At 40.3% G+C, this 20,692-nt stretch overlaps 1 protein-coding gene across 48 annotated transcripts in view; it reads left to right on the top strand.

The window, feature by feature from the left end:
* Positions 1-20,692, top strand: part of LOC122884239 (ankyrin-3-like) — a 132,527-nt gene that overhangs the window by 91,266 nt on the left and 20,569 nt on the right. For 20 of the 48 annotated variants that reach the window (XM_044213846.1, XM_044213863.1, XM_044213876.1 and 17 more), the window contains 16 exons: positions 4,730-4,853; positions 6,335-6,346; positions 8,702-8,804; positions 9,648-9,698; positions 10,478-10,587; positions 11,428-11,460; positions 12,389-12,613; positions 12,858-13,012; positions 13,405-13,616; positions 13,883-14,090; positions 14,454-14,550; positions 16,711-16,939; positions 17,130-17,255; positions 17,806-17,928; positions 18,453-18,479; positions 20,012-20,093. In XM_044213846.1, the coding sequence (XP_044069781.1) occupies positions 4,730-4,853; positions 6,335-6,346; positions 8,702-8,804; positions 9,648-9,698; positions 10,478-10,587; positions 11,428-11,460; positions 12,389-12,613; positions 12,858-13,012; positions 13,405-13,616; positions 13,883-14,090; positions 14,454-14,550; positions 16,711-16,939; positions 17,130-17,255; positions 17,806-17,928; positions 18,453-18,479; positions 20,012-20,093 (1,917 nt within the window). Of the gene's footprint in view, positions 1-1,416; positions 2,301-3,536; positions 4,208-4,729; positions 4,854-6,334; positions 6,347-8,701; positions 8,805-9,647; positions 9,699-10,477; positions 10,588-11,427; positions 11,461-12,388; positions 12,614-12,857; positions 13,013-13,404; positions 13,617-13,882; positions 14,091-14,453; positions 14,551-16,710; positions 16,940-17,129; positions 17,256-17,805; positions 17,929-18,452; positions 18,480-20,011; positions 20,094-20,692 lie in introns of those variants that run through there. The other 28 variants (XM_044213838.1, XM_044213887.1, XM_044213867.1 and 25 more) reach the window with 17 other exon arrangements.

The following is a 20,692-nucleotide window of genomic DNA, read 5'->3' on the forward strand; positions in this document are numbered from 1 at the left end:
TTGCCTTCACCGTTCTGTTCTTTGTTTGTTTTCCTTTAATATAACGCACTTCAGCAGAACTCACCTGCCTTGTTGAAGAGCTAACCATCAAGCCTTTGCTATACTACTATTCAGCTTTGCTGTTCATTTTCACTAGGAAGTCTCCAGGCAAAATCAGAATATACTCACTCAACAGCCAGAATGCACATACTTTCCACTTATACAGAATGCTTTGGTTGTTCCTCTTTTGTTATTATGCAGTTCAAGGCATTATGAATCAGACATATATTGTCAAATTAAAATTCATTAAAATGAAAATGATTCTGATCCAAGAGCCAATAAGAGGGTCAGACAGAGCAATTATTCTATTTCTGTGAGGTTTGTTTTTGTTTTATTTACTGTAATTCTTTGCCTGCCATCATCAGACAAAAAATAAAGTCTCAGCTATAATAAAGACTGATCCATTTTGATCAAGAAATCTGTCAGGAAACATTAAATATTTCAATTGTTTTATCTGGTCTTGGTTTTCTGGCAGGTTTGAGTATCCTGCTTCTGTTCACAAACTGAAACTGCTGATGTTATTTTCACTGCAACCTGAAACACAATTGTTATTTTTAATTACTTGCACACCATAAGTCTCACACTGCATGATTCTCCTCATCAAAGACACTCTGTGAAGTGTCATCTTAACCCTGCAATCTCTTTGAAGGAGTTGCTGTGAGAAAATGAGAACAAGGTCAATGTGACTATAATTCAGATGACAGACTATGAAGAGACCTGCATACATTCAATGAAATAATCTTGTTTTACTGTATGCAAACCTCAATAAATTACATAACATTGCTAATATCAAGGTTAGCAGCAGAATAGCTGCTGTAGCACTGCAGAGCCAAATAGCACTGCCAAGTTTATGGTAGAAGTCGCATTGTTTCAGGCTGCCCGCTTCAGTCTTCTGTCCTTTGTTTTGGAACCACAGAGCCAACAGGCCTGTAATATTGATGAGCTTGTTGATGGGCTGTTGCTTAGGGGACAGTTGGGGCATGTGGAGTTTCTATGTCAGGTGATACAGCTAGACTCAACAAGTTACGTACACACACATATCAGGTGATAATGGATGAGTTTGTACTATAGCTGTATGATGAAGATCCTCATTGGCATACCTATGATTCAGTGTGTTATCACTACTATACTATAAATAATAGTATCCATGGCCTCATGTACTCCACATAAACAGTTTATACTGTGTGCATAATTCATCAGCATTGTACTTGTGCGGTTCACTTTGCCCAATATTAGCGGCACCAGACTCGCTTCAGTTAGCTGTTGCATTCAGGCCTTAGGATGTTTTTGTTTTTGCTGTGTGTGTGTGTGTGTGTGTGTGTGTGTGTGTGTGTGTGTGTGTGTGTGTGTGTGTGTGTGTGTGTGTGTGTGTGTGTGTGTGTGTGTGAAAGAAGGAGTTAGAGGAAGTAAAGAGTTTGAACATCTCTCTTTAATCCTTTATGGGGGAAGCCAATCCTATTAACTATAGGTTTGAGTTAGTGTGATGGGTTACTCCTTGCTGTTGTGTGTGTGGCCTGCCTGTGCAATCACGCGCTCATCTCATGCTTTCTATAGACTACTATAACCACTAATTTAAAAGAATTCAAAATGATCCCTGCTATGCAGCCATACTCCCTCAGTGACTTCCACCATAGAGGAAGAAAAGGGAGTGTTCAGTGAAAGTTTTCCTCTTAACTCCGTCACTGTCTCCTCCACTGAGGTTCCCAAGCATTTGCTGAAACGACCTGTCAGCTGACTGTGCTCTCCACAGAGGGGTAAATACTTTGAGTGCAGGCCCTATTCACTCTCTTCAGTCGGAGTTTGGTGTGGATGCTGTTGAGCCAGGGACGCACCGAGACTTTCTCTCTTTAAATCCAATGAGATGAGCTTTTTTGAGCCGCCTCCAGGGGAATTAACGCCGGTGTCAGATGACTTGGACTTCTACTGTTTCTGCTCAGCTATGTGCAGGCTACTGTTTTGCAGCAAGGAGACGCAAAACTTAAAGGAGTTTGAGTTTTATTTCTTTGCGGAGAGAAGGCGGCAGAGATGCGCGAACCAGCGACAAACGCGCAAGTTGGTCTGAGTGGAGTTTAGTGCGTGGGGTGAAGACAGGGCAACAGTTCCCACCAGCACCAAGAGCACTGAATGGACCACTTGATAGTCTTCACCTCTCACAGGATTTATTTTTCATCCTGGAAACGTTTTGTGGAGCTTTAGAAAAAATAGAAATAACGCAGGAAATATAAGAAGAGTTGTGATCAATATGGCTGCGTTGGACAAAGGTAAGTTAGTTAGAGTATCAGTGGAAGTTTTAGCGGTCGGTGTTTGGGAGTTTTGAAGGCTGCGATGTAAAAAGCCTCAGAGGATCGACCGACAGACAAAGTGGGATAGTGTCATGATGTGAGAGCCGATGTGAAATTTTGTCAGTCATTATTATTATTTTTCTATGTTATTGTTTTTGGTTCTGTACCAGTGGATGGTAGATTTATTTTTTTGTTTTTGACTTGTGGTGTTATAGAGAAGGAGATGGTCAAAGAGAGAGGGAGTTTTAATGTGGTGACTTTGTAACCCAGAAGATGCTTCAGGTTCAAAATATAAAATAGGAGGCGTGTGTGTGTGTGTGTGTGTGTGTGTGTGTCGGGGGTGGGGTACGTGTGGTGGGGTATCTAAGCTTGAATGGGACGGTGATACAGCAGCGGGGAGCCGATTGTTTTTCAGTTGTGTCAAGTTAGACAGACACAGCTAGAAAAAGACAGGAAGTTAGATGATCAATTTTACCATCAGAATAAAAGCATTACATATGCCTCAGGGAATAAAATTATAATAGCTATGCAGCCTTGAATTCAAAATCTGTATTATTATGTTGCCTATGTTAGTTTTCTTCTTCTTAAGGGGATAACTAAAGTTCTGGAAATTAATGGTGAAAGTGGTAACACATTGTGTATTATTCTGTGTCAGTGTTTTAGAACAAAGGGGCATGGAAAGCTCCAGATGTTTGCTCTGACATCCACATTATATACACTAGGCTAAATGTGCAGAGATAACAGTTTCTTCAGCAATTAATGTCACAATGTTTGTTCATAACTGGAAACATATTGCATTTGTCACCACTCTTATACTGATAAATACAAAATGTTCACAGCATTCTCTTCATTAGTTAGTTGAGGGTCATTTGGGAACTAGGAAATTAAGATAGTAAAAGAGCAAACAGAGAGAATGAGCAGACATATTAAAGAATGTACTACACTTCTTAATAAAATAACTCTGGAATGCATTATCGTAGAAAAGGTTTCAGTCTTAGTCATCTGGACACTGTTTTCAGAATCAAGACGTTTCGGCTCCCATCCGGAAGTCATTCTCAATTGTGGATCCACAATTGAGATCCGGAAGTCATTGGATCCGAAGTCATTCTCAATTGTGGATTCACAATTGAGAATGACTTCCGGATGGGAGCCGAAACGTCTTGATTCTGAAAACAGTGTCCAGATGACTACGACTGAAACCTTTTCTACGATAGAACACTCCTGGACGAATGAGGGACTACACCGTCTTATCTGGAATGCATTGAACATAAAAAATAATGTTTCAAGCCTAGATTTATTTGGAAGTACTAAAGCGTATCACTTTCTATAGGTCTAGATTCTTGTTGCAGACAGTAGAAGTTGCAACACAAGTTGGCCATTTATCCAATAAGACAGAGGGAAGTAAATCTTGGTAAATGTGGCACTGTCTAGATATCCAGAAAAAGCTAATGGAAGCATAGGAATGTAACCATGATCACAATATTTCCCTTAAATGTAACTTTAAAGTGAATATTTAGTTCCCTAATATAACCATATTCCTTTAGGGGAGTTAATTCGGTCACGTGGTTGCATAAGTGTTGAATAGCTGGTGTTGGCTATTTTTACTTCCATAGATGAAGTTTGATAACTAAAACCCTTTCACCACTGGTTTTATTTTGAAATTTAAAACCGGAAATACCTACTTTTAATGTCCCTTGACTTGACATTGGTGCTGCTGGTGTCTGATCGGAGTGCGGCAGTATTGAAGGTAGGGGGAGGGGCTGCGGTGAAGGAGCAGAGTGTTGCAGGCAGGACAGAGCCGGACATGAGGGAGAAGGGGAAACACTGTAGCCGCTCCGCCGGCTTCGTTGACCGGCGTGTCATCGTCCACCGGTCCGCCGATCGAGGTGCGGTGCGGTTCGACACTTTGCTTATTCTCTGCTTATTGTGCTCGGGCTTTCGTAGCTGTTTAAACCTTCTGTGCGCTCTGTCTTTGAATGTTGTGAAAGGAGCTGCGTTTGGTTTTACAGGAGAGCTCCAGATATAGGCTACTGCAAAGTGGCTTTGCTGCTGCCTATGATGGCATCTTTCTCTAAAAATGTGTACTGTCTAACCTCTAAAACAATCAAGCATCGGCGCTGCTCAGTGTTCGAGCTTCATGTTGTTTTTCTGTCACAGTCAAATGAATAGACATAAAGAAAAGTTGCAGTGGCCTATGCAGTTGCAGTGAGGTGCCTTGGATTTAACGAGCGAGTGCTGTTGATAAATGATCCGGGGCCTCCTCTAAATAGCCTACAATAATCAAATAAGTGAGACCCTGATGTCGGCAGTGAAGGCTTGTTTTTCTTCCCGAGGTGCCGCATCGCCTCACTTGCCCAGATTGGCTTTTGAAGTTAACAGGAGGATTTTATGATTTTAACCCCCACCAGGTGAGGATGCGATGACAGGGGACACGGACAAATACCTGCGGCCTCAGGACCTCAAAGAGCTGGGGGATGACTCTCTCCCTCAGGAGGGGTACATGGGTTTCAGCATAGGAGCCCGCTCAGCCAGGTAAGCGCCTGTCATTTTTATTAGATACATACGAAAACCACTGATGTACTCTGGTGCACTGCTGTCAACTATGTGGTCCCAACTTGTCCTGAGAATATTGTGGCCCGATTATGTTTATCTGACTACAGTAATTGAAGTGTGTGACATCATATTTGCTATTGATGCTGTGGTTGTTCACCCTATGGAAACAGGTTTATGATGCCTTGTCTGATATTGTATGCAGTTTTTCTAGATTGTATAGTCCTCCAAAACACAGCACACTCACACACATGCTGACACACACACACACACACAAAGAGAATAATGGAAATCGCCAGATAAAGCAGCTGGAAAGTTGCCATCTAATGATTCAACCTGACAAAATGATTCAGCATTTTGTGTGGCCTCATTCAAACCCAGGCAAAGATTACAAATGGCCCATAGTATAACAAAAGATATGAGCTGTATCTTTGATAACTCTGATAAGCGAACAGCTGCACATCAGGATTCAGCACAGGCCGAACCGCAGTTTCAAATAGTGGACAAAGTATGTAGTGGAAAACTGGCAGGCTCCAGTGAAAACACATCAGCGGCACACAGGACAAGTGTTGTGCAGCCCCAGAGTGTATTGTACTAGCCACGCTAACAGATGGCAGATGCACTGTGATGGTTGGATTGATAAAAACAACTACACTAACTGTGACAGGAAGCTGCTTACATCAGCGGGCCACAGCAAACAAAGGAAACACTGAATTAAATGGCGAGATTCCATATAAACAAGCTTGTTTGATGAGCATCATGGGTTGATGTTGGAAAGAGTTTTGACAGAGTTAATGATTGAATTATGTGAATTGTTGTTAGAAGTTTAAAGTATTAAAATGATTAGAAAATACAAGAGGTTTGTGACCACATTTGAGGGTTTGAATTTTCAGTTATTTGCTCAAACTGTTTACTGTTAATAGTTTATTGGTATGCCTGGAATAAAAAGGGTACTACAGACAAAGTTATTACCACTGTTATTTTTGTATAAAAATGTGATATCACCATCTGCTATAAAGTAGAGCTGCAAATATTAAAACTGTTCCTATTCTACTTTTCTGTTATTGCATATGAAGTAGAAGAACAGTGAACTGAAATAGTTTTTGAAATTGTTGTTTCGTTGCAGGGGTGTGAATGTAATGCTCTGAAATACTGTATTTTATTGATCAATGATTGTATGGTGCTGAGCAAGTTCTTTTCCTTTCCTTGCCTTTCTGTTTATGACATCGACATTGCATGGTTTGCTTTTCGACTGGGCTGCATACACACAAGCACACACACTTATGAAAACCTAGAAACAGTGGTGTCTAGTCCCAGCGTAGAACCATGCAAAAGCACAGCATCAATGTCATATGGGGAAAAAAGAAAGCCACATCATGCTTGAATGTCTTCAAAATGCTTTGCTTTTCACTCTTCTATTTTGTTCTTTTCCTTGTTTTCCTGTACCCTGTCCCTCATTCTAGCCCTAGAATCAGGTAAGAAAAGAGTAGTAGTTGTAGTAGTATTGGGCAACATTAGCTGTGAATGGTGTCCCTCCCTTGTGACCCATGAACTACTGTTTAACCTCAGCCTTACACCCATAAAACCGCTAACCCAAACTACGAGTCATCCATTGTACATTGGTGTCACCCAGTGTTGCTGTCATTCTGTTTGTGGTAGCAGATTTGTCACTTTGTTGCTGTGATGTGTTGTATTTTGAGATTGTGGCTCCATTTTAGTTGATCACCATTCACCTTATTCTCTCACCCGTCTCTCAGAAAATCATATCTGCAAATTTAAAATGTATGTATTTTTTGATGCAGGTGTGGAAAAGAGGCAGTCTTGCTGGAAATGAGAAAATAAAAGCCACACTTGTGTTTTTTGGAGACTTGTCTTCAGTTTTAGTTGTGTGGACTAATCCCCTATGTTTTTGATGTGGCTTGTTCTTAAGTGGCACTTTATGTATATTTTGTAGTGCCACTGAGTGTAACTTCCAGGGATCAAACACGTCAGTTTATTCATAATCTATCACCTTTTATCCCACCCTATTTGTCCCAGTTATGCCCCAGCATTACTCAGGGTGATTCTGAATGTTAAATCATGGTTTGCAGAGATGGAAACTTTACGGCCTGAGATTACTCTGGAATTTTGGTCCAGCATTTAGAAATCCCCCACATACATCAAGGACAGACACTCGGTCACACATACACAGATGCATTCACGCACAAACGCTCCAATGGATGCACAAAGACTCAAACAATTGTCTCTTTGAGTCCCCTTAGATGTCCTCCAAAACAGACTATTGCTATACATGGGGACACGAGACAGAGAAAAACAAGTCGTTTGGATAAAGCAAACTATAGTTTACAGCTAGGCAGACTGATTGTTCAACAGTAAAAATTAATGGAGTGGTATGGAAAGAGGAGAGAAGGTGACAGAGAAGGATGGGGTAAGAGGAAGGCAGAAAGGTAGAGAAAAAGTTTTCCATTGAGTGAATTGCAGGGTAAACACAGTAGAGAGAGGAAGAGATGATTGTAGTTGCCATGACATGCAGAAATAGATGAAGGAAACAGAAAGAAATAGAAAAGCATGGATGTGTAGCAGAATGAGAAAGAGGAGGAAGCTGTGAAGAACAGAGTGCGGGTGAGAGCACAGGGGGGCAGGGGAGGGGGTAGCGCGGCGCTGCCATGCCAGCGAGTCCATTCAGACCATACAGAGTTGCTTGGTAACTTCGATGGCGGGGTAGGCAGGCTGTGCTGAATAAAGGGCTTCTCTCTGTGCTGAATAGTGTGCCCACTCAAACACGCTGAGCTCTGCATTTTCTCTCCCTCGTTCACCCGTTCTCCCCCCCTCCACACTCACACACAGGACACATCAGTACACACATACAGTACATACTCTGACAAAATAAGGCACAGAGTTGTTGGCTTTGTCGCTGGGATTGTATATTTTTTGCAAGCCCCTTATAGTGCACAAACACATACAAAAACACACAAATTATATACGTATTACGTTATTTACGTGCCTAAACACACAAGTGCACATATCTTGTGACTGTATAGTGACTGTACACACAAACACTTCTGCACTGATCAAATCCCAAAACAACAGCACAAGAAAAAAAAAACCCTGAAAGGAATCTACAGCACTGCATTAAGCCTGAGAGGTTGCAAAAATAGGCACACATCACCACACACAGCCATAAAGCAGACTGCAGCAAGACAGATAGAAAAGACCAGCTTCCCTTTTGTATTTAGCTGCTCTGAAACAGGTTTAGGTCAGCTGCTAATCTTAGACTAAAGCAATGTCAGTCTTCGAGCTTGAGTCGAATTGAAACACTTTTGAGTAAACGTTATATCTATATATATAACGTTACTGTCGGTACAAGATCTGCTCAGAGACTCTTTGTGATTTTCAGACTCTCACCTGCCAGCCAGGTGCATATACGTACAATCAACTAATCTGTCATATTTCATCATGTAGACACACTTAGTTTCATCTGTGTTCATGAGGCACACCAACCACACCTTCATATAGAAATGATCACAACAGCCGTCTGCGTTTTCTTTCAGTCTTGTCCTCTTTTCCGTCTATCTCTTAATGCAAACAAACTGACCTCACTCTCATTTCCATCTCTGAATAACCTGCTGCAGTATCTTATCCTTGTTCAACTGCTGGCTCTTCCGCCTCTCTCTATTTTCCACTTTTGGACTCTCTCTGCCCAGTAAGTAAAAAAAAAACCTGGTTCCCTGGAGGTTGCATGTAGTAATGGATTCCTTTTGTTTTATGTCGTGTTCCCCTCCCCGTCACTTGTTGTTGCCCGCGGCGCTGGGTTGCGTGGTAACATGTAGCCTCCGCTCCTTCAGTTCGGATAGGTCCAACACACTCAACCGGAGCTCCTTCGCGCGAGACAGTATGATGATTGAAGAGATTCTAGCCCCCACAAAGGACACGGTAAGATTCATTTCGTCTTCCTTGTCATTTTTTGTTTCTTTTCTTCACTACTTCTTGTCCTTTTCACCCTCTATATCCAACCTTTTTCTCTTTCCCTGGTGCAACTTTTATTTTCTTCTACACTTTTTAGTTGTGTTTGTCTATCTGTCAACAGCCGGTTGAAAACACAAGCTGGGTAGAATTAAATCAGGGAGGAGGGTAGCTTTACTTGTCTTGCACAAAGGTCATAACAGAAGCAATGTTGATGCCATGCTTGCTTTTGCCAAAGTGCTGAGGGTGAGTGCATAGCACCTTGACGAAGAGTTTAATCAAACCTAAGGGCTTTGAGAGCCCCCCCTTTACTTTCACATGGAAAAACGCAGTGCTCTGCAGGGCTCGTCTAGCCCGCCCAACACTTGTTTTGGTGGTCAGGAGCAAAAACAGAACCTCTCACGTTATAAACAAAATTAGTAATATAACCTAAAAGTTCAATGACAACATCATCCAAAATTTCAAACTATACATGGATTGTTTTGGACTTCCAAAGAGCTTTCCATTAAAATTATATCTAACTGAAAATATGCATGAGGTCAAATCACTTTTTTTCTCCTTGGTGATCCATTTCAGTGCCATCGTACTATAATCTGCTACATATGGTAGTTGAAATCACATCCGCTACAATCTATAGTTGGATTTTTTGCATTTCGATGCCTAAATCGTAGGGCCATCTCATCTTTGCAGAGATAAGATCATGTTTTCATTGGTAGAAATTGAATCCTATAGTGAAACAAAGCACCATAAATTAATTTGTCTGGGCCACACAGTGCCCTCAGTGTGACTGAACTGTCTCTCTTCTCCCCTAAGCTTCAGAGTGTCTGTAAAGACATTTCCTACTTGGTTGACCCTCTCAATAAGGTATAAAGTGTTTGTGGATATCTGACTCATTCGTCAGTTTTGTTATTTTTCAGTCACTGTTACAGCGGTTCAGCTCCCATTTCTTGTTTCGATCTTTGTATATTTGTTAGTTTTGGGTCTATGCCATTCTCATCTCATTCATTAGTACTGGTCTGTGTTTAGTGAATGGTCGTTCCCATGCTACTTTATGAGTTCCCATGATTCTGTGTGTTCACATATAGAGTGATTCATTAAAGCTGATTTCCAGTTTTTCGAGCAGCATCATAATTGTCACACATTATTGTTGCACGTTTCAGTGTATTTTCACTGCAAAGTTATAAAAGCACATTTACTGTGTTATTTATTGTCTTTTTGTTCTGATTGTGGTGAGACCGTGGATAGTGGTGACAAATTTTGTTTTTGTTGAAATATCGTTGAGTCAAGAAGCTGTAAATGTTATCAGCTCATTGGTCCACACTGTGCATGACTTGAGGGTCATGAAAAAAAGAAGGGAGGGTCATGTCTGTCAACGGATATGTCCGTGTAATGATTAATAAATAGCTCTCTTTTGTCATCTTGGTGTTCCTCTTTCCTTCGTTGATTCCATTTTGCTCAATGATTTATCTGCTGTCGACCTTTCTCATCTCCTCCCCTCCAACTCTCTTTTCTTGTTCTTCTCACCCCTGGTTCCTCTTTTTTTCATCTCAATCTGCCTTCACCTGCTTCTAAATCTCCTCTTTATCTGTCTTATCTCTTTGTCCTCCTCTCTTCACCTCTGTGTTTGGGTCATCTTCTCCCAGCACCTGGCTGTGACCAGAGACTACAGCTCAGAGTGTATGCGGCGCTACAGCTGGACTCCGGACACCATGGACCACAGCCACAACACTGTGTCGAGCCCCATTCACTCTGGGTAAGAACCGCTGTACTGTCTCATCTGATCTTTCAAAATATGTTTACCAGTATACGCACACATACACTACGTACACATGCTCAATGTGTGTATACAGACAAATAAACTGCATATCCAGCCACAGAACTATCGCAGAAATCACATATTTTATATGCTTACTGCACACAACTGCTGTGTTCTCTCCCTAAGAGTGAATATTCACCAAACCCTGCAGCACTGATGCAGACAAGAGGCAGGGTGGTGGGATTTCTGCAGTGTTGCTACTGTACACATGACATTACAGCAACAAAAGACACAGTTCATACTCTAAAGTTCTCATATGTCATACCATAAGTCTAGACACATGGTCCAGAAGTCACCCCCATGTTCACCGACATGCTCTATGTCTATCATCACGGAAACAAAGTACAGACTCTGTTTGAGCTTGTGTTTCATTTGGCTAAATTGATAAGATTTCGGTCTCATGTCATTCACATACTTTGAATAAATGACATTATAACATGTTAAGGTCTGCTCTAAATAAACTGTGCTGTCTTTGCACAGCACTTTGCTCTGTCTTTGTTATGCTCCGAAATGAAATACCGGGATCTGTCATGTCCAGTTTTGGTTCTTCATTACTATTTTTGACTCATTATTATGCCTTTTGTGTTTGTATGTGTATTATTTTGTTCATTGTCATTTTGTCCTATATTTCCCTTGATTTTCCACCACAGTAGTTTTTAATCTTTCTTACATCATCAGTAGTTATCACAGATCCAAACAGTGATTGTGAAACTTTGATACTAAAACTAGGTTCTGGGGGTTTGCCTCCTGCATTGCCTCCATGTGTTTATTTTGCAGCCTCTCCTCCCCGCTCCCTCAGTATGACTCCAGGTGATGACTGAGTTTGCAGCTTTCACCCATGATGCCGCAGTGATGTCACTCACTCCTCCACCTCTGTCTCCCTCTCATCTCGTCCCTCTCTCTTCCCTTTTTAGCCTCCTCTTCTCCTCCAGTCTGTGCTCATCTCATCCGTGTGGTCTGGTGTTTCATTTGCACTGCCTAGATATTAGAAGTGTGTAGTCAACGTGTTTGGGAGTCTTTCATTGATGTGCCATCTCTCTCTCTCTCTCTCTCACACACACACACAGTGCACATTAAAATACAGGGATTGTGCTATTTGCAACATATAGTATAGAAAAAGCAACATCACAGTACATAACACAACACTTGTAGTGAAAAGAAGCACCACATTTAGCTTTAGGCATAAGGACTGCTCATAAAAAGTGCGTAAACAGCGTTCTGTGCCTATTCCATCCTCACTCTTTACTTGTGTCAATGATTATATTAATGGGATGCCAAAACATGCACTTAATTTGAAGAATGGGACACATCATATATTAATCACATTAACCCTATTTTGGTGAAACATCTGTGCAGGTGTTTAATATTTGATCACTGAATGCTGCTTTAGAGGAACTAAAACCTTGGCAACAGTCTCACCTTCAGCCTCAGAACTGGAAACTAAACTTTCTGCAACTTAGCACCCTGTTTAGTTTCAGACAGTGTTAAAGTTCTAAATTGAGGCAGGTGAAGGTGAGAATTGCTAACTTTCAGAACTCAAAGCATCTTTTTTTCTTCTTTCTATTGTTCTGTCTCTTGCTCTTTCTGTTATTTTCTCTCTTTTCCTTACTTTGTTTGGGTGTACGGTGATCACAGCATGGGAATCGTCCTCCTCACTTGTGTCCGTGGTATGGCTTCTGTCTATCTTTCTCTCCGTCTGTTTTTTCCTCCTCTAACATTGTTCTTTTTCGTCTTGCAGGTTCTTGGTCAGCTTCATGGTGGATGCCCGTGGTGGTTCCATGAGAGGCAGCCGCCACAATGGCATGCGCATCATCATCCCTCCCAGGAAGTGCACGGCGCCCACACGCATCACCTGTCGCCTGGCCAAAAGGCACAAGCTGGCCTACCCCCCACCCATGGTGGAGGGAGAGGGGCTGGTCAGCCGGCTGGTAGAGGTCGGACCAGCTGGGGCTCAGTTCCTCGGGTAGGACACTTGGGACTTTCTTTTTCCTGTGTTGATTAATTTTCGTTTTCAGCAGGCCAGGGGAAAGAGGATATTTTCTAATATCTACTTAAAATATCATGACTCAGAGAGTGGTTATGGGTTGCCAGTGCAGCTAATCAACCAGTAATTATCATTAAACCAAAGAAAACTTCTCAGCCCTGAAGTTTATGGTTTCATTTACCCATTTCCTCAGTCTTTTATTGTGTTGTATTTTCTGTTTCAGTCCTGTGATTGTGGAGATCCCCCATTTTGGTTCCATGCGGGGGAAAGAGAGGGAGCTGATTGTGCTGAGGAGTGACAATGGTGACACGTGGAAGGAGCACCAGTCTGATGGCAGACCAGAAGACCTCACTGAGCTGCTTACTGGAATGGATGAAGGTAAAGGGAAGGTTATTCAGCGTAGTCCAACATTTACCAACGATAGTTAGTTCAAATAGTATTTTTGTCCACAATACGAGTGAATGGCTGAAGGTGAACTGAACCACTTAGGAAAACCTATACTACATAACCCAGGGCTATATGTCAGATGGTGACCTAGAAAATCAGATTTTCAATCGAGAAGCATTTTTGTTTTTCATTCAATCTGTTTATCCTATTTAGTGTCCTTTTTTTGTAGAGACACTGATCAAAATGCCATAACTCAATAGTACCTAACATTTAAATGCATTTATCAAGTCAGCATTTGTATTTAGTGACTTTCTAGGAAAGAGACAATAACCATTAGATGTTACTTAAATTCACATTTATTAAAGTAATATTTTCTGTCTCAGAGCTGGACAGTCCTGCCGAGTTGGAGAAGAAGCGCATTTGCCGCATTGTCACCAGAGATTTTCCTCAGTATTTTGCTGTGGTGTCGCGGATCAAGCAGGAGTCTAACCACATGGGTCCTGACGGAGGCTTGCTTTCCAGCAGCACTGTGCCCATGGTCCAGGCCTCGTTCCCACAAGGGGCGCTCACCAAGAGGATCCGTGTTGGTCTGCAGGTACAGCAGGACTCCTTGGAACAGCTCAAATTGAATCAGTTTAATGACTCGGCTTCTTTGTTGCAAATACTGTACACTTATTATTTATTTATACCTGATCTATTTTTGGTTGAATATTTGATTCCGCCTCACACACCTGGACACTTTAATTTCATAGAAGGTTCGGGAAAGTGTGACGAACTTCCGAATTTCTCAAAGTTTCATCAACAAACAAACATTGAGTCTGCATCTTTGCTATTCCTCTGTCTTCCTGTGTATGTGTTTAGGCCCAGCCTGTGCCAGATGACATGGCGAGGGCCGTCCTTGGGAACAGAGCCACCTTCAGCCCCATTGTCACTGTAGAGCCCAGGAGGAGGAAGTTCCACAAGCCGATCACTATGACGATCCCTGTCCCACCTAGATCCGCAGAAGGCCACCCCAGCGGCCACCGAGGCGACTCTGCACCCTGCCTGCGTCTGCTCTGCAGCATCACAGGCAAGTAGACCTGTAGATAACTAGAGCATGACAACACTGTAGAAACACCTCTATCCAAATAGCTTCTGCAGGACTAGATTTGAGTTTCAAGTTGTTTGATCTCAATCGTCATTTCATCCTTAGATGCTAATAAATGTTATTTGTGACACCAGACATAGTTGTTCATCCATTTGTTATACATGAAACCGAGTTAGTAACTCAGAGTCACCATGAATTGAATAGCCTGCTTTGATGTCAAAAGCCACTTGGCGATAGAGGGAAGATGAAGAACTGAGAAGATAAAAGGATGGGGATTACGAAAGCTAAAACACTGGCTAGGCTGGAAAGGCAGTGAACTCATCTTTTGGCCCTTGTTTCATACAGGCGGGACGTCCCCTGCCCAGTGGGAGGACATCACCGGGACCACACCGCTGTCCTTTGTAACTGATTGCGTCTCCTTCACCACAAATGTGTCGGCCAGGTGAGACACATACATACTATACACACAACAGAGCACAGTTGACGATAATTAACACAAAGAAGAATATTTTGAATGTCATATAGAGAATTAACCCACATATAACTTCTTTAATACCCATGTCTTAATATGTAGGGCTTACAATGTTCTGTTGATTGTTTAAGCCAATTACTAAAGTTTTGATTTCTGGAGCATAATGGTGACTAATGGAACACAGTATAGTAATAAACAATCAATTCATTATCAACATTTACATTTTTTTTTTATTGTTTTAGCTGTTTATCGAGGAAAGATTCAAAATATTTGCTGGTGCCAGCTTCTCTTTTATATATTTGTAAACTGAATATCTTTGGGTTTTGGGCTGTTGGTTGTACAAAACAAGACATTTGAAGATGTCTCCTTGAGCCCTGGGTAACTGTGATGGAAATTTTTCTTAAGACTTAATAAATTGATAAACAAAAAAAGATTAGAAAGATTAATTGATATTGAAATTAATCATTAGTTGCAGCTGTACAGTATAGTCAGTTTCATGGCCATGTATTAGAACACTATAAAAACATTACAACTGTTTTTCTTCAAAGCTGGGTAATAAATACTTACTTGCAATTGTAGTAATATATAAAATGTTATTACAAAAACCTATAGTAAATTAAAATGGATGAATAAAGCACTTTATTGATGTATGTGGCTCACTGTTGTGTCCTCATAAAAAGGGTCAAAAAGAGAAGTCTTGTTTCTCTTCTCCTTGTGGGTTAGAATCAGAATCAGAATCAGAAATACTTTATTGATCCCCGTAGGGAAACTCTTTGTTACAGTAGCTCGTCTTTACGTCAGTGCACACAGGAGAAAGTACTAGAAAATGATATGATACACTATAAACACTATAAAACAGGTCAGAAATAAATTAAGTATCATGTCGGTATAAGTATAAGATAAACTAAGTGTCAAGTACCAAGTGGGTTTACTGGTTGATGATGAAAGTACAGTCTAATACAATGTAACTCCTTATGTAATAAATAATATTAATAAGCGGGGGTGCATGTACTGTCGAAGAGTAATTGAGGTATATAGTATCAGTTACGCAGAAAAGCAGTTTCCAATAGCTAGAAATTAAGTGCATGTTAGTCCTACTAAGGATGCAATAATTAGGCGATCAAAAGAAAATTGATCTGCCACTAGTTTGATAATGAATTACTGTCATTATCAAAGTCAAAAAAGTCATTTTTCAAGCAAAAATGCCAAATATTTAATGGCTCCAGGTATTAAGGGTCACTGCTTTCTAACATTTTTATGGACCAAATGTTTCATCCAGAAAATTGACAGATTAATCGATACAAGTAAATCCATGGAATTTTAAATCATTGCCAGAAGACATCTCAGTAGGCCTCAGAATGGTGACAGAGCACTGAAGCAATGAGAACCTGGCAGTGAATCTGAAAATCTATCACAAGAGAAAAACTGAAATTACTGTCAGTCGGCACTTGAATCGACAGAATTCTACTCTGGACAGCCGTTTAGTGAGTTCCCCTCTTGTCTGAGTCTGCATGACTTTAACCTATTTATTAAATTAATTAAGAACTTGATAATAGTTTTTTTTCTCCTCCTCCTCTTTAGTATCTAATTTGTTTAGTATCTAAACAAAGTTTTTTCTGTGGCCCTTTATACTAACAGGGTTACACTTCCTTACACATTTACCCAAGTGGTACAAAGTCACGTCAACCATACATTGTTAAGTCCTGTTTAGTAATATGGCTGCTTAACTGACCTCAGCAAGTGAACTTCTTGGTTACAGTACGCAAAGTCATGATCTCTCATCCTAACTAGATTGGAATCATGTGGCTAGTGTACAGCCTGATATTAACTGAGCACCCTTTGGTGCTCTGTAATTTGATTAGTACACAGCTGTCATGTGTCTGTGTTCACCCTTCAGAGAAATAACCCAGCTTGTTTGGTTTATTACTTAAGATGGTCACTTACACTACAGCGTTTCAACGCCATTAAATGTGTGATACAAAAATGTCTTAAATGTGCAGTGCAGAGTTCCAAACTTTAGGCTGTTGTAAATCATCCTCATATTAGGCAAATTGTTTACTTGGCTGACTTCCAGACTTGTCTTTTTTTGTGTGTCGCCCCCCCCTCTTTCCTCCAATCTCTCCTCTTCAGGTTCTGGCTCGCAGACTGTCACCAGATTCCTGAGACGGTGAGTCTAGCGTCTCAGTTATACCGGGAGCTGATCTGCGTGCCGTACCTGGCCAAGTTTGTGGTGTTCGCCAAGATGAATGACGCTATTGAGGCTCGGCTGCGCTGCTTCTGCATGACAGACGACAAGGTGGACAAGACCCTCGAGCAGCAGGAGAACTTTGAGGAAGTGGCCAGGAGTAAAGATATTGAGGTGGGGTTGTGTGTTCATTTGGACTTGCAAACACTGTACTGCAATAAGAGAGTCTAATAAAGAACTAATTGACAAATGAATAAATCCATTACATGTTATTGAAATGCAATACAATATCAATTTCATCAACCTCATCTCCAGAATGTGTTTAAATTATGATAAAACGTTTTTGGTCAATGGATTTCTGTAGGTTCTTGAGGGCAAGCCTATCCATGTGGATTGCTACGGCAACCTGTCCCCTCTCACCAAAAGTGGGCAGCAGTTGGTTTTTAACTTCTACTCCTTCAAGGAAAACAGACTTCCTTTCAACGTGAAGGTATCAAATGTATCCCTCCTGTCACCCTCTTTCTCTGTAGCATTTACTGTTTGTTATTCACTCTGGTTTCCTTTGTAAATGTGCCTTGCTGATTAAATGTCAGAAATTATCATCCTCCGCTAATTAGCTGACATACATAGCAATAGCAATTTTCTTTTGCAGTATCTGATGCATTGTCCGTAGCCCAGGAAAATTAAAATGTCACAGTATCCTAATGTAGAATCAAGTGAAAGTGAATGTTATGATTCTCACAGATCATAGCTACACACTCAATTTTTGTCTTTTGGCATGCACACCGACTGACAAACTAAATATTAATATAATTAATATTTTTTTCTACCTGTTATATCCTTACATCTATATACTGTATGACAATTTCTAATTTTAGGCATGTGCAGTAGGTTGGGGTAGATAAAATAGATAAAAAATACAGAAATGTCTAAGGAAGAAAAGCTAAATTATCTTTTTTTTTTTTGCACTTTGCAGGGTCGTTCTTGAAATTGTTTGTTACAGTCAACTCCTGATGCAGACTTTTTGCTGTCTTCTACAGATCAGAGATATGGGCCAGGAGCCATGTGGCCGCCTCTCCTTCCTGAGAGAGCCAAAATCCATTAAAGGCCTTCCACAGACTGCCATATGCAATTTGAATATCACACTGCCAACCCACAAGAAGGTAGGATCACCATATTTGAATAGTTCCTCCTTTTAGGCCATATCATATCATTTACATGTAATTGAAATACAGAAAGCAATGTTTTCCTGACATCAAGAGGAGCCATTGAAATTCATTAGGTCTAGAAATGACTGCCTGCTGCTTGTGTCTTTTATTAGTGTTAAAGCCTGTGCCAGTCATAAGACCCCACAATGTACACATGCAGCCACACATGCACATCATGCTTTGTTCTGTTGCCTGGCTCACTGTGGGTACATAAGAGTTATGCAGAAAAAAAGACAATTCTCCTTTGTTTGTTGTGGTGTTGATTGATCACAAGAAACTGAAATTATTTTGCTTTTGCTTTTGTTATTTTGCTGTTCATTTTTATTAATCCCATAGATTTTTTATGATAACTTTTGTTGTTTTTGCTGCTCCATTTTCATTCCCTGAATTTTATTTCCACCTCCCCGCTCACTATAACGTCCCTGCTCTCCATTGTGTCATCTCTCTCCTCTCCTGCAATGCACCTTGGAATACCACAGGATATGGAGTCTGATCCTGATGATGAGGTAAAACAGATTCTTCATCATCACATGGAACTGCTTCTTCTTTGTCGTCCTTTCTGTTGGCTTTACTGCAGATGCTGTAGTAAATATGCGTGTTGCAAATATTTTGTGTCTGTACAGTACCTTGGTGTGAAAGATGCTTCTGACTGCATGTTTTTTACAAAGCTACATCATTGCTGAAGTGACCCCCATGTAGTGCATGACTGGAAAATGGCAGTTGTTTAATCAGCAAGGATTTATTTATTGTTGTCTTCATCCCAATTTCAGTGGAGCCAATTGTTGTGCCACGCCTCAGCTTGTTTTTCATCTCTATCCTCCTTTCCATACATGTTCAACAGGAAATCACCATGTCTCCATCCTTACTATTAACTCATAGGAAGTTTCACACAGGACTATGGTATTTTTTGTCAGCTAAAGATGAAACCCTAACGCTTATCATTTGTCTACTTAGTCATTGTTTTGTTGTATTTGGGGTTCCCTTCTTCAACCTTGTCAATGGCTTGTGTGTAACAGAAAACTAACTCTCTCATGTCATGAGTTTAATCAAAGGGAGAAAAGGCTGTTTTTATGTTTGAGTATTTTCATGTAGTGACCATGTGTGTTATATTCCTTCTACATAAATATATCAACCCACTCAACAGACTGAATGTTGATATTGGACAATTCAGCACCCAGATTATTAAACCCAGACTATGTTCAGTGACAGCATTTTTGAACGTTCAGTGTAAACATTTAACGAAAAAGTATACCAACAATAACCACACATTGCAACTACAGTGTGATTACGTTATGGTTAAGGTTTGGCAAAGAACTTGATTAAAGTTTGCAAACAGTTGTGATCATAGTTTCAAAAATCAACATTGATTGTCTGAAAGGGACACAAACTCCAGTCACTACCATGAACGATAGACACACTAGACCCACATTCATCAAGCCAACCTCCACACCTTTACTTTTTACCTTGTTACATATAGGGCACAATATTAACTGCATTGGCACTGAATGTTGGCATATACTGTAAATAATGTAATGCAGAATTGTCCAATATGAACATAATTCCTGGAGACTGGACTGAATATGCACCAGTGTCCTAATATGAAATTAATTATGAATTATGATTAATTAATAATGAAATCGACACAATTACCACTATTATTGTAATCATTTGTTTAACATACCATACCTAACTGGATGTTGGATTTTCAACATGTTTACCACTTACTGGAGTAGGCCATACAGACAAAGCATATATTGTTTGTAGTTATTTCATTGCAATGACATTGAGAAATGCAGTGAGTGAAGAGATGCAGGGAAACAGTCCATTACTCCCCAGAGTAGACACTACAGTACACCTGCAGTGCCTCCTTGTGCCAGTACTAACAGCATGTACTGATTCACTAAAAACAGGACAGTATTCATGCACTGCAGTATCTAAGTTAAAATCATTATTTATACCTAATCCTGGTAGATTAGAATCACATTTTACCATATTTTTTATGTTAAAGCATCTTTTGTTCTTTTTTTGTTTGTTTCAGACTGAAAAGCCAGAACGACGTCATACCTTTGCCTCCTTAGCTTTGCGTAAGCGCTACAGCTATTTGACCGACCCTGCAGCGAGTGAGTTTCCCATTTTTACTTACACAACATTTTTAATTGATTTCAGATATTTGTGATTTTATTCAGTTTTAGTGTCTAAAGGTCCCTTTATACAGTGTACATATTTTTTTCATATACCCATAGTATAGACCTGACAAAACATGTTCATCAGTCATTTATTCTATTCACCTGACACATACTCTTCGATCATCTGTCATTCATCAAACATTTGCATGGTTTACTGTGTGTTACGCTTTGCTTACCCACCCCATGTTGAATAAAAGTCTCCCTGTTTCAACGGTTATGTTATTTTACATTTGTGGAAACACTGGGAATCAATGTCTGTCTGTTCATTTATCATTTGAACAAAAAATGTTTTAATTCATGATGAATAAAAATATTCTTTTGAATTGTTCTCATTCTTTTAGTGGCCATTTCACTCTTATTGGCTTTATGATTGTGTGTGGCTGTGTATATTAATGTGGTAACAGGTTGCACTTTACATTAACTTGATTTCCCCTACAGTGAGACTATGTTAGAGCTAGCATTTTCCTAAAATATTACATTGCTTCTATTTACAAAATATTGGCATACATTTCCATGCACCTGTTATATATTTT

This window comes from Siniperca chuatsi, linkage group LG11 (assembly GCF_020085105.1).
Source record: "Siniperca chuatsi isolate FFG_IHB_CAS linkage group LG11, ASM2008510v1, whole genome shotgun sequence".
In the NCBI taxonomy this organism is placed as follows: Eukaryota; Metazoa; Chordata; class Actinopteri; order Centrarchiformes; family Sinipercidae; genus Siniperca; species Siniperca chuatsi.